At 38.4% G+C, this 15864-nt stretch overlaps 1 protein-coding gene across 2 annotated transcripts in view; it reads right to left on the reverse strand.

Moving 5' to 3' along the window:
* Positions 1 to 15864, reverse strand: part of LOC146565648 (ryanodine receptor 1-like) — a 54813-nt gene that overhangs the window by 19789 nt on the left and 19160 nt on the right. Inside the window, exons 49-85 of one of the 2 annotated variants that reach the window (XM_085288943.1) lie at positions 15537 to 15706; positions 15218 to 15438; positions 15045 to 15135; positions 14814 to 14954; positions 14482 to 14645; positions 14314 to 14392; positions 14056 to 14145; positions 13831 to 13971; positions 13656 to 13733; positions 13507 to 13582; positions 13296 to 13419; positions 12642 to 12757; positions 12483 to 12550; positions 12270 to 12391; positions 12077 to 12126; positions 11829 to 11889; positions 11612 to 11738; positions 11416 to 11527; positions 11035 to 11116; positions 10819 to 10949; positions 10405 to 10725; positions 10076 to 10316; positions 9864 to 9951; positions 9683 to 9775; positions 9226 to 9240; positions 5871 to 6041; positions 5704 to 5763; positions 5460 to 5594; positions 4446 to 4558; positions 4134 to 4230; positions 3945 to 4054; positions 3782 to 3833; positions 3602 to 3676; positions 657 to 756; positions 506 to 585; positions 338 to 414; positions 174 to 247 (exon numbers count right to left, since the gene is read on the reverse strand). In XM_085288943.1, coding sequence (XP_085145069.1) covers positions 174 to 247; positions 338 to 414; positions 506 to 585; positions 657 to 756; positions 3602 to 3676; positions 3782 to 3833; positions 3945 to 4054; positions 4134 to 4230; positions 4446 to 4558; positions 5460 to 5594; positions 5704 to 5763; positions 5871 to 6041; positions 9226 to 9240; positions 9683 to 9775; positions 9864 to 9951; positions 10076 to 10316; positions 10405 to 10725; positions 10819 to 10949; positions 11035 to 11116; positions 11416 to 11527; positions 11612 to 11738; positions 11829 to 11889; positions 12077 to 12126; positions 12270 to 12391; positions 12483 to 12550; positions 12642 to 12757; positions 13296 to 13419; positions 13507 to 13582; positions 13656 to 13733; positions 13831 to 13971; positions 14056 to 14145; positions 14314 to 14392; positions 14482 to 14645; positions 14814 to 14954; positions 15045 to 15135; positions 15218 to 15438; positions 15537 to 15706 — 4146 coding nt within the window. Of the gene's footprint in view, positions 1 to 173; positions 248 to 337; positions 415 to 505; positions 586 to 656; positions 757 to 3583; positions 3677 to 3781; positions 3834 to 3944; positions 4055 to 4133; positions 4231 to 4445; positions 4559 to 5459; positions 5595 to 5703; positions 5764 to 5870; positions 6042 to 9225; positions 9241 to 9682; positions 9776 to 9863; positions 9952 to 10075; positions 10317 to 10404; positions 10726 to 10818; positions 10950 to 11034; positions 11117 to 11415; positions 11528 to 11611; positions 11739 to 11828; positions 11890 to 12076; positions 12127 to 12269; positions 12392 to 12482; positions 12551 to 12641; positions 12758 to 13295; positions 13420 to 13506; positions 13583 to 13655; positions 13734 to 13830; positions 13972 to 14055; positions 14146 to 14313; positions 14393 to 14481; positions 14646 to 14813; positions 14955 to 15044; positions 15136 to 15217; positions 15439 to 15536; positions 15707 to 15864 lie in introns of both variants that reach the window. The other variant, XM_085288942.1, reaches the window with a different exon arrangement.

Raw genomic sequence — 15864 nt, forward strand, 5'->3', positions numbered from 1 at the left:
ATATTACTGTGTAATGCGATGGTATAACAGCAGTATTAACACCAACACCATAATCTGCATTTATAAATGATTCTGATCATCGACTATATAACAGCAGCTGCAGTGTAACAGCTTTTCTGCTGTATCTTCAATGTGAAAAGGTGATGCTTAAGAAAAACAGCATGAAGACTTACTGGTGCCTTCCTCTGAAACCATGCCCAGCCCCTCTGCCTTGTTCTGCCTCTCAAAGGCATTTAGATCCAGGACACTGCACAGAACATAAAGCTTTTTTCCCCCCTGTTTACTATTAAAAATTATAAACCACATTTACACTTTTGTTGAATATTTGAAAACTGACCAGCAAGTCTGCATCAATGCCTGGACACTCAAAAAGAAGCCCACATCCTTCTTGTCCTTTAAGTACTCCAGCATTTTCTGTCAACAAATAAGGGTAATTCAATAAAGGGTCTTCTTTAGAGGTATCTCCAAATTTATAATTACATGTGTTTATATTAAAAAGGCATACCCGCTGAACCTCACTGTTCCCGCCGTTAAGGATAGAAATACCCAGCTTGAGGGTTGTAGACACCATTGGGCCCGTTTCACCTGCAGGAAACAGGAAGCCATGAACACAATGCGGGTAAACAAAGCTGACCAAAGATAAGGATAAAGACTACCTTTGCAGGCACTGATCATTTGCAGGACCATTTCTGCAGCGCCACGATTATGCAGTCTAGACTGCTGGTACAAGAGTCTTTGTTTCTCCATTTCTTTTTCCTGCGGTCAACACAAACATTATGAGGATTTGCTACCATTATATGTCACAGAGAGAAGGTAAAACGATAGGATGGACTATAGAATCAAATTACAAATATATATACAGTGCTGAACAAATCTCTTACACCCAATGTAGGATTTATGCCACAGCTGCTCTAACTGAACAGTATTATTAATTACCAAAATATTTTTATGTTTCTACAATGGTTAATCCACCAGTATGCACAAGCTCTTAAACTGAAATTACATTTTTAATACAAAATTACAATTATTGTTGTTTTCAATCTACTTTTTTTAAATGCATGTTTTTAAAGAAAAGCAGAAAGAATAGAAAATTGTTATTAGCATTTTTATTTTTTATTTTTTTTTTACTAAGATGCCAAATTGTTATATTGCAGAATTGCAAAGAAAAAATCGTTTTACTGATTGACTGTCATTGTGATTAATATCTGACAGTTCAGTTTGTTTTTTGATTAATAAATGTCCACATAATATTTAGTTTTAAACAATTTTTTGACAGATTTTTAAAACATTTGTGTTATCTTTTTTGTGTGAGAGGTGCTAATAAATTTGTTAAGTGCTGTATATATTTGCTAAAAGTCGTAAAACAGTGGTTCATCAAAAAAAGTCCATTCTATCAATTAAGATTTACAATTTAATTTCACATTCACTTGCCTTTCACACAAATCCCTACCGCTTTAAATCATCATCACCAATCAGTTTAACAGTTTTTTTCACTCTATGTTTGTAGAAAAATGAATGTACCTCTAAAAGAAAATCTACATTAATCATTAACCTTTGTGAATTACCAATTAATTATTAATGTCCTTTCATGGATTTACAATAATTTTATCAAGATTCTGATTTTCAGTGTCAATTCAAAACCTGACTCTTGCACACATTCTCTCAATTCACTTCATTAGTCACAGGGTTGTTACACTACTTCTTCACGTTTGCTGGCTGGAGCAAGCGTTAGACTACAGGAAACAGTTCGACTGGCTTAGCATTTCAGCCATGTAGATACCCAAAGTTTCTTAAATGCAGCGGTCCTGCAAAGAAGATACTTTGGATCAAAGCCTTTATTCCTCTGTATCAGAGATATTTCTTTGGCTTTCCATAGCAGTCTGTGCTTACTTTGAGAAATGACTTCAAATATTAATGCAAAATAAACATAACATTTTTCTTCAGCCCTTCTTCTTCTTCTCTCTTTTCTTCTTTAAATCTAAATGGCTTTCAATATTCATCTTTATTCATAACACTGAGCCAATCGCATATTAAATGCCATTTATGGAAAAGAAAAAGAGCAAATGAATATCTCTGAATCCAGAAGGCAAATTGACATTACTCTATCTATCAGCCACGTTATATATCAACTTGTATCATAGTGACCCTAAAACAACAACAACCACTGCTCCCAAGCCCCCCTCCCTCCCTCCCTTCTCCCAACCACCCTCCCCACTCCCAACCACCCTCCCCGCCACCCACGTATGCCTAGCCGAGCTCTACCCGCTATGTGTCGTGCAGGTGGACCTCAAACTTACCCTGCAGTCCCTGACTCTCTAGTGAAGCCTGACTGTGACTTGTGCACTATGTGAATTAAACTTTAAAGCTACGACTATGTGTACGTAGATACAGCTTTTAGTGTTGTATATTCTACACTGGCTTTCACTGTAGTCTGTCAGTATGCTATGTGAGTGGGGGAAGGGAACATTGAACACAAGCATTCAGTTAGCAAAGACTGGTGTTATGAAGCTGAGACCAATTAGATGGAACAATGAGGAAAGAGAGACGGAGAGAAACAAAACAGACAGCTATATAAACTGGGAGGAATGACAGTGTTATAAAATGAGTATATGTTTTTTTAATAGCCATTGGAATTTAAGTGGACTTTAACAGGATATCCAATGTAATTTTAGGTCCAGTTTCTGTATGTCTGACTCCCCAGTTTCATATAACACCTCACAAATGTTTTGGAAGGCATTTTTGAATATTATATACAATATTTTAGTAGTTTAAAGCAATGATACATAATGATGAAGCACAACATCAATGAGCAAACAAACACAGCTCACTGGAAGTATATAATGGTTCAGTGGCAGTTTCTTCTAAGAGCACAATCAGCACTGGGGTATACAATGAACTACTGTGTCTGAGACGCTGTGCACAACTGGACGCAATGAATGTAGTAAAGCCTGCACAGAGCAGCTGCTACTGCCTGTCAATGTTTAAAAATAAATCCCAGCTAGCCTACTCTAATACTTTATAGAGTACCAGAAAATCAGAAAAAGCTACACTTTACTTCTTTACTTGATCTGAAATAGGAGGAATTGTTCATCAACCTGAGCTGATAATGATTTACAAATAGATTAATTAACATCATGATTGTTAATTTGAGTTAGAGTTATTATTATTGTTGATGTTAATTTTACATTTATTAAATCTAATTAGATCCAATCCAGGCGCAATAAATAGTAAATGGTGCATGAAAGTGACTGTAGTCGAGTTGTTTTAAGTTGAAGCATAATAACATTTTGTTGCTGATGAATTTAGGGAGTATACAGTAATTTACACAACTAAAGCATACCTGGATTGGAGCTTTGAGTTTCTAAGTAAAGAAACTCAGAATGAATGAAGCTTAGCATACAAACAAAAGAAACAGCAGAGACAGAACATAAAGAAGCAACAAGACGATACGAGAGAGAGACACAGAGACAGAGAGAAAGAGAGATGTGGTTGTGAATAAATGCTCCAATGATGAGGTCACTCAATGCGTCGAGAGCTACCGCTCCAATGTGTTCCTGGTCCCCAGCCCCTGGCCGCCCATTACCAGTTCTGACTGTCGCACCTCAAAGGACATCTCATCCTCAGCATTTTCTCCCATTTCCTCTCCACCTTCTTCTTCCTCACCAATATGACAACTCTAAATACACAAAGAGGGGAGAATAAACATGGGTGTTTCAGAGTACACAATGCTGTAGTTCTTTGCAAACTTCAGCGCACTTCAACACCTTCTGCGATGACTTACCTTTGCCATAATATCAGCATATGCCATATAAAGATGATCAGTATCCAGTTTACTGAAATGACAGAAGTGCAGATCACAAATTAGAAATAACATGCTGATTTTTTTTCCCACAGGTGCACCACGTCTCTGCATTTCACTGCTGTTGTATCAGTGAGGATCTAACCTCTTCTCTGTAAGAGCAGTACGACTAAAATGGAGAATTAGCTGATGAAGGGGATCTGGCTTTGTTTCCTTCTCCTCTTCCTCATCTCCCTCCTCTTGCTCCATTGCTTTCTGGGATGTTCAATAAAACAAAAGTGTGAGTAACGCTAAAAGGAAAACATCTGTAGATGAAACTACATATGGCACTCACAGATAAGTCGTCTATCATTCTGTCTTCAAATGAGAAGCCTTCAGGATGAAGCCAGTTGCGCCTGTATCCCTCAAGGAACATGTTTGAAGCTCTGTGCCTGAAAAGCCAAAACCAAAACAAAATAGACTAGATACAGTATAGTGCCTTGTGGTTGCATGCCTTCTCCAATCACTCAGATTTAGACCTGGGTCTTTTCAGATTCACAAACATAGAGACGACTTGGATGGACTTAAAATGGATATTTATTGTATTTATACTTAGCTTTTTTTTTTTTTTTTTACATACATGGCTCCATAGCAGTTGCTTTTTTACCTTGGAATGTTATATAGTGGTGTCATCCTAAAGCAAGCGACCACAGCTCTGCGTCGTTGCTTGGACAACAGTTTGTGCCACACCATCTTCTTGGATTTAAACGGATGCTCCGTCTATCAGAAAAGACATGCACTTGTAAAGTGATCAAAAAATTTCTAATGGTACCTGACACTTCCAATTGATTTATATTAACAATATACTTTTTACTTTTTTCCATAACATAGAACTTTCTAAGGTATCTAACCTTATTCTGAGTCTGACAGAATCTTCTAACTTCTGACCAATGCTGCAGGGCAGGAATATACAACGCATTTCACATTGTGGACCGCATGCATCCCACTTTGATTTTAATTGGGCCAGATTGGTGATAATCCCTTTTCTCTCAGAACTTTAACTGCGTATTTAATCTCTGCAATATTGCAACAGAAGAAAATGAAAGAAATCTGTTAGCCCAACTCGTTGAGCTTAAGTTGTAAGTAAGTAAAAGTCTGACACCTCTGGCCTAGACTGACCTGTAATTATAAAAGGTTTTTTTTAAAGTTACAGAAAATGTCCCATTTTATTTATTTAACTTACTGTGGATGTAGTTAAAAACTGTAATTCCTATAGCAGATAATGGAAAAACTGGAACTTTTCTGTCATTTAATTGTTCATCTATTACTTCCTTATATTGGTGTAGTTTGTAGTCTTTGCCAGACTGGTTATGTCTGACACCCCCGCTACAGGAGGAGTAGCAATTCTTTTAACTTATGAAAGAATGGATGGAAACCCGCAATGCCGTGCCATAAGCTTACCAGTATTTCACCCACATAAGCTAAAAACTACTGAGACTAGTAACACCTGAAATTGTTTCAAGTCTTATCCTTTCTTTTCTGTTAGGATATGCTGCCTCTGTTATCCCTGTATTCATATCTATGTAGTACATGCTGTGTAGGCATCTTTGTTGTGTGTATTTTTGAATATCTATATTTGAGACATAGTGCACCTGCTGCACTATAAATTACCAACACTCACCACTTCAAGGTGGTAGAGGACCGCAGAAACCTCCTGCACTCTCTTAACAACTTTCGGTGGGGCATCTGCATCTTCAGCCTTCCCTGCCATCTCCTTGTACAGCGCCATCTGCCAGCGCATGGATGGGTTGTCCACCTTTTCACAACATATGGATACAGAGTTTTCTGAAATATCTTGAGACTGATTATCTGTAGTTACAAATCTCATCCCTGCAGCTATTTTACTACCGGTTCTTTAAGTATACCTTGCCCTGTAGATGCAGGTTATTCTGCAGGAACTCTCTTACTTCTTCATCTGTGTCTCTCTGTAAAGTAAAACATTTTAGCGATTGTTTTCCTCCGTGTATATCATAATACAAATCATACTTCAGATGTTTACTAGAACAAAGTTCAAAATCAGAAAAAAAACTACCAAAGAGTATCGGATCTTGGCCAAGTTGATAAGCTCCTGATCAGCAGGAGAGCACATGTTTAGGCCTATGGGGAGCATCTTTTTCAAGGCAGCCACAATAAGTGAGGTCTGGACTGAGTAACGATCTCCCCGTTTCTTCTTCTTGGTACGCTCAGTATCTGAGCCTCCACCCTGTGAAAAGGACGATAAGGCAGAGAGCATAAACAATATCTAATAATGTGCCAGCAGTACAACAGCTCAGACAAGGACTGATAAGTTTGAATATTTATGTCCTGTTAGAATTGACACTAACTTAACAAACTGATTTAAAATACTGTCTTGAAAAATTACAAAATATTCTGAATATAAGCCTGAATAAAAATATATAAAATGATTGTGATGATACAGCCAATATTCTTTACAACTCGTGATGTGACTGTATTAATGCTAAATACTGAAAGTCATTCAACATTAGCACCAGCTGAGCAATACACAGTGCTGGAAATGTTTTTATTATGCACTGTAGGTCTCTCCAAGTACAAACACACTACTACATCTACTAATAATATAACTTAGAAACATGTTAGAGTCAACAATCGGCACTAAAAAGACAAGTGCCCATATTTAAAGGTCAGAATCCGGTTGTTCCCCAACTATAGTTGTTTTTTTTCTCTGAGCCCAGACTGGTAAGTAGAGGAGAGAGTGAAAATGTATAAGAAAGTGGGAGTATTGCTGCTTTTTGAAGGGGAGGCTGAAAGGAAATGGGTCTTAGAATAAAGTCAGTCAGTCATATTGCACTAACAACGTGCAAGAGAAAATATTTCATTCAAGTCACAATCCATTCAAAGTTCCATGAAAAGGACAGCTAAACAAAACAAACTCACTTTATACTGTAATTGTAAATGAGATTTTCTAGGAACTGTAGCCCTTGGTGAAAGCTCAAGATATTAGATGATGTTAAAGAACAAGATCCTCAGAGTTAGACTTATTAGTAGCATGCTGTTAAAATCACACATCTACAATTAAACAAACTAAAGGAAATGTCTCTTCCCTGTATTTGAGCTCATGCCCTGCTTCTGTGAGAGTTCAGTCCTTCTGTTAGCTGCTCTTTCTAGAGTCCTCCAAAATGTGCAAATGGATGCTATTGCATGAAGTATATAAATACCTTTCATAATATTAATGTTTAGTCTATTACATATTTGCTCTAAGAATTCTACTTTACAGGGTATTTCTTTTTGAACCACAAAACTGAACTGTGTAGATGATTCATATTGATCCTACCCATATTATAGAATCTGTTTCTAGGAAGACCGGTATCATTGTGCTGGTGATTATTTATGTAAACCCTTATCCTGCCTTGTGAAAATAAACGATTGATTCAAAAGACTTGAGCCGTCCTTCATTTCTTTCTATTTTACTTTCAAGATGACAGACTTTCTTGTAATTGGTCTGGAATAATAATTCTCTAATAATCATCTGAGGGTCGTCCACTTTTTTTATTTATTTTTTTTTGGGGGGGGGGGGGGGGGGGGGCAGTGGGTGCTTTTTCCACTTATTTTCAGAAAAACTGGTAGGCCTAAAAAAAGCTATCTACTGTATAATAACACTGTGTAAATGTCATGTCCTTAAGAAATAGGAAAACATTCAGCGAAGAGCTGACACAGGACCTGAGAGATGCATTTTATCCTTCAGTTAATCAATCTATTGTATGTAGATGCATATGGAGGTCAGGAGAGAGGCACAACAGAGCCCAGATCTCAACATTATTGAAGCAATGTGGGATCATCTTGACAGAGAATGGAACAAAAAGGCAGCCAACATCCAAACAAGAGCTTTGAATGTCCTTCAAGAAGCCTGGAGAACTATTCCTGAAGACTAATTAAAGAAATGACAAAAAGTTTGCCTAAGAGAGTTCAGGCTGTGTTGAAGAATAAAGGTGGTCATGTCAAATATGGATTTTCAAGCTTGTTAGAATTGAGAGAATAGAACTTTTTTGCTCTATAAACTGTATTTCCATGTTTACACATACATTAATCACCTATTTTCCTAGCAAAATACATAGAACTGAGGGGTGGCTCGGGACTTTTGCACAGTACTGTACATAAAAGCTTAAATCTTTTTATTAAAGGGGTTTTGCTGAGGCATCACGGTTAGACATTAAAGTGGTCCCAGATGACCAATTTTTTTCATTTTTAATGAAATAAAAAAAAACTCTAAGTGTAAGGTGTATGTTTGTTATGGTGAAGTAGTTTAGAGGATGCAAAGCATTTTGGGGAATATTTTAGGAAATAAGTGTGAATTAATATGTTGGTTAGGTTCATGGTACTTTGAGCACTTTTAAAAAGAGAACCTAACAAATGTTTCAGTAAATCTGCTTCAGTAAACTTTTAGCGTCAAGCTGTGTGTTAGTGTGGGTACTAGGGAGCATAAAAGAAACTAAAACAATGATGTACCATGGCATTTTAAGGGAGGAGATAAGAAAGAGCACAGAGAAGACTAACACCATCCCCTAGTGGACAAAATGCTACATTACAAATACCTACAGCTAAACCATCTTCCATGAAGAGAAACAAAAGGCATACTAGAGGACTCCAACTCAGCTATGATCAAAAAAGAGCAAACTCAGTGACAGCATGATGGCACTGTGCTCCCACTTCCACTTTGATATTTGTGTAAAGCCCAGTGCCATGAGCTGAACTGTACAGCTGAGTACTTTCATCAAACGCCTCCAGACTCCCCCCCACACACACTGGCAGGACTGGGGAAAGCCCGCAGGTGGGGCCTGCCCATTAGTCCAGTGATCCTTTATGAGAACTATATGAGTATCTTTTCCCAGCTTCCCTTATGAACAATTCTGCACTAAAGTCTATGAAGAGATACAATATAAATGAATGATTTTGTGTAAGATATTGTACATTGTACTGACATTGTGTCAGTGTAGACTTAAATCTCAATATAATAAAGTTAATGCCAGTGTAAGTGTATCCAAACCAATCGATAATGAAATATATGGCTAAGACCTTGACTTTTAATTAATATAAATGACCAGATGTGTGTAGTAATAAATTCACACCAGAGTTTTGCTTCATTGCTAAGAGGCTGCAAATCAAGACTTTGGAGAAACAACTACACATAGAGGCCCTTAGAGGTCAGTGGCAGTGAATTAATTCCACATCTCGCTGATTAAAATCTGCAGGATTTTTTTTGTGTGTTTCTGTGTACACAAGTTACGTGTGTTCACATGTGTTTGTGGATATGTAGTGAGTGTACTTTTGTGGATCAGATGTGCCAGTGTGCTGGGGAGGTTGATGAAAAGCTCCCCCAAAGTGAGGTGCCATGCGGTCAGCACAGCGGTCGTGCAAGAACAAAGTCTAACCTCTGTGTCCCCGCCCTGGAAACCCAGCCGCAACACGAAAGAAGAAAACAATGGACAGCCAAAGAGAGAATATCATTAACACAACTGCGAGCCTTCGCAAAGATCTGAATTAAAAATCAAATCTCAAAGAGGTTACAGCAGCTTTCACTATGTTTAAATAAGACCAAAAAACAAAAAATGGTGCGTAAGTGTGTTTTTGTATTAGACTGCTTCCCCGGCTTTCAAATAATTTTTTTTCCCTAAAGCTATTACCATTATGCTAAGAATAACAAAATGCTAATTAAATGACCAATTATAAGTGGCTGAAACTGGTTGGTAATGTCATGAAATCTTCAAATTATACCATAAAATATGGCCACGAGGGAAGGAAGACATACAGTTGTTAAACAATATGTCCTAAAGTTGCCTGATTTGACATGTGGTCTACACTAGCATGTGCTGCCTTTCACTAACTCACCTTGCTCATTTTACTCTTGCTGTCAGCGGTGAGGAATGACATGTTATTGATCTCATTCATCACCACAAAGTTTTGTTCCTCTCGCTTGAAGTTCTGCAGGAGAGAAACAGAAGCATAATTATTGGATGGATTAAGTTTTTATAAACACTTGCAAACAAAAAGACCAAGTGAACATACTCACATGAGATTTGGACCAGAAAATAAAGACCTCTCCAACCATTCGGAAGAGCTCTTCTGCATCTGGGTCAGGACATGTCAGCCACCTCGCTCTGTAGCAGAGTAAATTATTATAAGGCTAAAATCTCTTTATCACAAGTTTATAAAGATTTATATATTGCAATTTTGTCAATATGAGGCAGGATTCATAGCTTGGTGACTCTAACATTATTCTACCTGTTATTGTCCACATAGCGAATAAGTAGAGGGTAAAGGGCATACAAGTCTCTACAGAGGACAGCAAACTCATCACGTATAGTGCCATCTTCCTCATCTCCCTCTGATTTTCCCTCCATCCTTAAATGGTCCTCCTCAGCCACTACCTTTGATGTGCGTTTCTTTAGTTTCTCCATTGTTGGGATGAAGTGAGACTTGAGCATTTCTGGCTTTGCTCTGCTAACAATGGGCTGTGAAAACACTAGTGGAGAAAAGAACTCGTTTTAACAGCCTTGCAAAGGAAACCAAAAAAACACTGGCATGTGAGCAGAGTTTAAAACAGCTCCCACCAGCCAATCTCTTCATCCAGGAGGCTTCATCTATTCCCAGGTTGTTCACTACAATTTTCATGATGCTTCCTAGCAGCTGATTAAGTTGTTCTGACGTGACCTCGGTGCACAGTCGGCCCTCCATCTCAGGAAAATTTTCAGGTCCTCTCTCCCACCAGCGAATGAGGTAGTTACAAAGCATGGGTAAAGTAATTTCAATCACATGAGGCATCTCAGTGTAACGAGCCCCCGACTCTGCCAAGTCCCCAATCTCCTTCAGCAGAGTATCCAGCTCTGGGATGTCTGGACATAATTCCTGGACCTCATTGGGAAGGCCCAAGACTTTAATCCAGAAGAGAAATATTGAAAGATAATTCAAAAACAAGACTTTGCTAGAATTTAAAAAAAAAAGTGTGACAACAGTATTGCACTCACTGGCTCTCTCTCTGGGAGTCTTTGTGGTGTACACAGAGAAAGCATTGAATTCATTTAGATGGGGTTCTAAGTAGGCCACCGGCATAGCTGCTGCAAGGTGTGCCAAACACTCTCCAAGAGCTGGCCTCTGCCTGTAAAGGTAAAAGGACGAGTGCAGCAAATGCTCCAAAATGATCAGTAGTAAATTACTTTACATCTTAAAAAATATGGAGTCACCTCTCAACATGTAGATTTTTCACTGTCCCCAGGGAGTAGATGCTGCACATGATCCGATAGCATGACATCTGCAGATCATCCACTGTATGCAAAAACACAGAGAGACAGAGAGTGTCAGAATTATTAATGAATAACAACGAGGATACAAAACACATGTCGAGACTAAATGTTCTCCCTTGGCCTGCGTGAGTTTTGTCTTAACTTCCTATCACTATCCAATAAAGACTTTAAAGTGGCTGTAGGTGAGTAGTTGTCTGTCTTTCTTTAGTAGTCCTGTGATAGACTGGCAACCTGTTCAGTATCACTTGAATTGGTCACTGGAATTGGATAAGTGGTTAAAAGAACAGATGGATGGAATATAAAGCATGAATAAGCACTCACAGATGACATCATCTCCAAATTGATGCTGAGCAATGTGATCAAACAGGGAGGTAAGTACTGGGAGCAGTGCAATGGTGGTGTAGTTGATGTTCTGAGAGACGCCTTTCACTTGCTGGAAAAAAGAGAAGCAGCACACGATTATGGACTTGGATATATGAGTTCTAATTTGTGAATGCCCATATTAAACATCATGTACCTGATTGCCTTTCGAAACTTTGCCCAATTTGAGATTTTCAACCATCTTCTCAATATCATCAGCAGCACTCTCAAAGAACGATCGTAGCCCTGCTTTAACAATCTCAGGTCCTGACTTCATTACCGTCCTAATGAGGCAAACACAAAAGGTAAAAGGAAAAACATGAAAAATAACTATAATACAGTTTTATAGTGTTATTAAGAAAAAACAAACAAACCTTGCATCCAGTGATCGAGCCAGAATGTGAAGACAGTTAACAATTGCTGGGGCATCCGTTCCTGCAAATATAGAAATAAATCCACGTCATCAGCTACTGTATATCCATAAAAACATGGAGCAATGGGATTTAGGCTAACCCGGGTGACAGAATGGTGCATTGCAGCTCACAAAATACAGAAACACACATAAAAAGAGAAGAGAGAGAAAAGATTCAGAAAGAGTGGTGCTGCAAGTTTGCCATCTTACCAAAGAGAGAAACTCTGTGCCTCACCAAAGCAGACATTTTACAGAAGATACTACAAAGTGAAAGAAAGGAAAAGGAAGAAGAAGAAAACTCAAGAAGAAATCAAAAGCCCATAAAAGGAGAAACATAATATTTGAAAAAAAGATATACAAATATATATATTTCTGTGTCATATCTATAAAACAGAGACATCACCTTGCAATCATCTCCTTCTCCTTATTGGAAGAATGCCCGCCACTACCCAGGACTTTTGCAGGTGTAGACAGAAAGTAGAGGCAGTGATTTTTGAAATACTGGTTTATTAGAGGCATCAAGATCTGAGAGAGAGAATTCAGAGGGTTTTCCACATTTAGTACAGAAATAACAAGTACAAGTATTTTACATTTTACATTCACACAATAGTCTCACCTTGGCAAAGAATTTGATTTCCTGCTCATGGGGAGACTTTTCCACTCGTCCGCTGCTAACCACAGCCTCTGTAAAACAGATTGCAATATACAATAGCACGGACACAGTGGCAAAAATTGAATGTACATCACACTATTTTTCATCTTTGCCCCACAATACCAAGATGTGCGATGAACTCCTGTGCGATTTCCATCCATTTCAGCAGTTTCTGAAGGAAACCATACGCAAACCTCTTTTCAATGGATGATATGTCCGACTCCATGTCTTTAAGGCCTCTAAAGTCGGGGAGAGTTTATATCTCAAAAATTGATATATGATAACAATAAAAGACTTCCTGTTCAGAATTTGTGCCATAATAAAACACTATTTAAGGAGGCCGCAATAATGCCATGTCCATACTGGTTTCTTATAGTGAAAGAATTAATGCTCATAATGCTCATGCTCTTGGTCGTACATCATAATACAGTCAGGCTGTTATGCATCAGTTTATTTCAGTCAAGATGAAGCCTGTAATTAATGTTTGTTTTATGTTGAAAAGACAGAAGATCGAAGTCAGTGGTTAAACTTTTTCTGGTATGCCAAAGGATGTTCACGTGTCCTATCGATTATTTTTATCAATCTACACCAGAAAAAACCACAAAGTTGAATTTTAGCAACAGCAATAGCAAACTCTTTGCTATTGCATGTAATACCATACAAATCAATGCATTTTTAGGAACTACTGATTCAAAAAGTTTTTGAGTAGCTTGAATAAATTTTCTTTATTTTGAACCAAGGTTCAATGTTGTCCATTCTCAACTATTTTATTATTACCTTGTGACAGCGTATCCATTAAGCTGCAAGAACTTCAGCAGCTCGTATGCCTTCTCTCTGTCTCGTGCCTTTTCTTTAGCTGTCAGGGTATCGTAGGGCACGAGCAGAGGATGTGTTCCACCTCCTGCACAAACAAAAGCACATCCAGAACTATTTGGAAAAGACAAATCTTTCTTTCTCTATATTCCACGCTCAAAAGAAATAAAATCACCTTTTGCTTGCAGCTCCAACTTTTTCTTTCTTCCCCAGGTGTTATGGTAATTTTCTGCCAGTTGTTCTGCCATTGACTATAAGCAGATATAAATATTAGTAAGATGCTAAGCTTGCAAAATAGAAGGATGCAACATTTTAACCCCATACCTGCAGATCTCTCGAAAGAGCCATATGGGAGATATCAATGGGCTGTGGACTATAGCCATGGCTTGGATCATAAGTTGCCTAGAACAGAAAGATTGTTATGCACTCTACTATACAACAAGCAACATTATTATTAAGTATTAATGCAGTCAGTCAAGGGCTCTAAACAACTGTATACCTGTGCAGTCTGTGAGATTTTTCGTGATGTTGCCTTCTTCTTCTCTGACTCTTCCTCCTCTCTAGCTTTCTCAATGTTCCATTCCCATGCAATCATGGCTTTGATTGACTCTTTAATTGGCCATCGGTAGATCTCTTTGTCCTTTGAGAAAAGTCGGTGTGAGCAGAAACAAATACACACACTACATCAAGATTCAAGATGATCACTGCATGTCTGTGAACGTACCTTCTCTGAGAATGTCTTGTACGGTCTAAGCATGGGGTGGGTTTTTGCATTTTCATCCAGTGCCTCACCGTATGACCAGTTATTCTGAATCTGAAACATACATGGCCATATACAGCATGAATTACAGCTGTCAGTCATGCTTACTAGGATCCCTTTGTATTTCTTTAGAGTTATATATACTGGTGAATGTATAGCTGCATCAAATTAACCTAATGTGTTGGTCCAGATTTAGCTAAAGACTTATAAACAAAACTTTACCTTTTCAAAGGCCCATTTGTCATGAGTGTATTCAGCATATCTGTTAATAAAGGGATCCAATCTCTCAGGGATGATAGTGCTATGGTTGGAAGAAGCATCAGAGTAAAATTAGCTTTAACTACGAAACAGAGAGATGATTAATTTCTAGCAAAGTAAAAAGCCCCTCACTTTGTTGTATCCACAGGTTTAGGATCAAAGTTTCCCTCTGCATCTACTGATGCCTTTTTCTCTGTCTTGGAGGAGTAGCTGGCATCTACATAGTCAGGAGGAATGGCTCCAGCAATGGCGCAGATGCATGGCATTGAAATTTTGAAAATTTCAGCATCAAATTTCTGGAATCACAATAAAAAATATTACAATATCCATCCATCCATCCATCCATCCATCCATCCATCCATCCATCCATCCATCCAGGATTTAGGGCAGCTGGAGCCCATCCCAGCTGTCATTTAATAAGCCAACTAATAAACTGAAAAAGCAAAATAATTTGCAGGAGTTACCTTGTGAGCTAGTGATTCAAAGATCCCCCAAAACAGTTTGCGTGTAAGATGCAGCTCCTCTTCTGATGCAACTCCAAAATTAGCCCAACCATTAGGGAGGCAATAATATTTCCAACAACGCTCATAGTGATTGGTTAAAAGCTGCAGAACGCAACATAACAAAAGTGAAACAGCTAAACTAAAAGAAAAATATTCTGTTAATAGTGAAAACATTTTACAGGGTCCTCATACCTTTAGAGGCATTTTGGCATACTCATTGAGAATGGGCACATCAAATACCAGCCGCCTTAGCAGATGCTGAAGCATAGATGGACGTAGATGCCTGAAGAAAAAATACATTAACACCTAATCCAAACCTGGCAGTATTAAATGACATGTAAGGCATCCTATCATGTTAAACTCACTTGCACAGAGCCATGAGGCACTCTTCAATAATATCTCTTTGGGCTTTTGTGAAGGCTCGTCCACGAGACAGCCTGTAGATTGTGTGCAACATGGAGTCAATCATTATGGCTCGATGATCACTGCCAGCAAAGAGCGGGGCACACTTGGTGATGAGTGGCAACACAGCTGAGCAGAGGTAGCGGTTCAAAGCCAAAGCCATCTCAGTGGTGCTAAAAGCAACCTGTTGACAAGAAATCTTAGCAGTTATCTTAGTCTGTATAAGCTTTCCATTGTTCCCAGAGAAACAAACAAAAACAGTGTGAACTGTTTGAGCCTTACCGTATCCAGGGAGGAAGCAGCTCTCATGTCAGGCAAAAAGCCCACCTCCAGCACATGGAGAAGGAAATCTTGGTTGTCAATACCATAAACTCTGTCCAAGAACAGCACCATGGGAGCCTTGTGATCTGGCACAAAGCTAGCAGACATCTTTGGTTCAATAACGCTGTTGTCTAAGCACAACATGAAGAAAACATTTGGGGAAAGTAATTAAAATGACTGAAAACCAAGAGAGAAAGGACCTATTAGCACGCTGCTGTGTACAATGTAGGACAACCAGTAAACCATTATTGGTTTTACTGGAGCCATTATTTGGATAATTTGTTGACTG

The sequence above is a fragment of the Mchenga conophoros genome, linkage group LG10, assembly GCF_057382185.1.
Source record: "Mchenga conophoros isolate Kocher_MC1m ecotype Shallow Benthic linkage group LG10, M_conophoros_male_GT1.1, whole genome shotgun sequence".
Lineage (NCBI taxonomy): Eukaryota > Metazoa > Chordata > Actinopteri > Cichliformes > Cichlidae > Mchenga > Mchenga conophoros.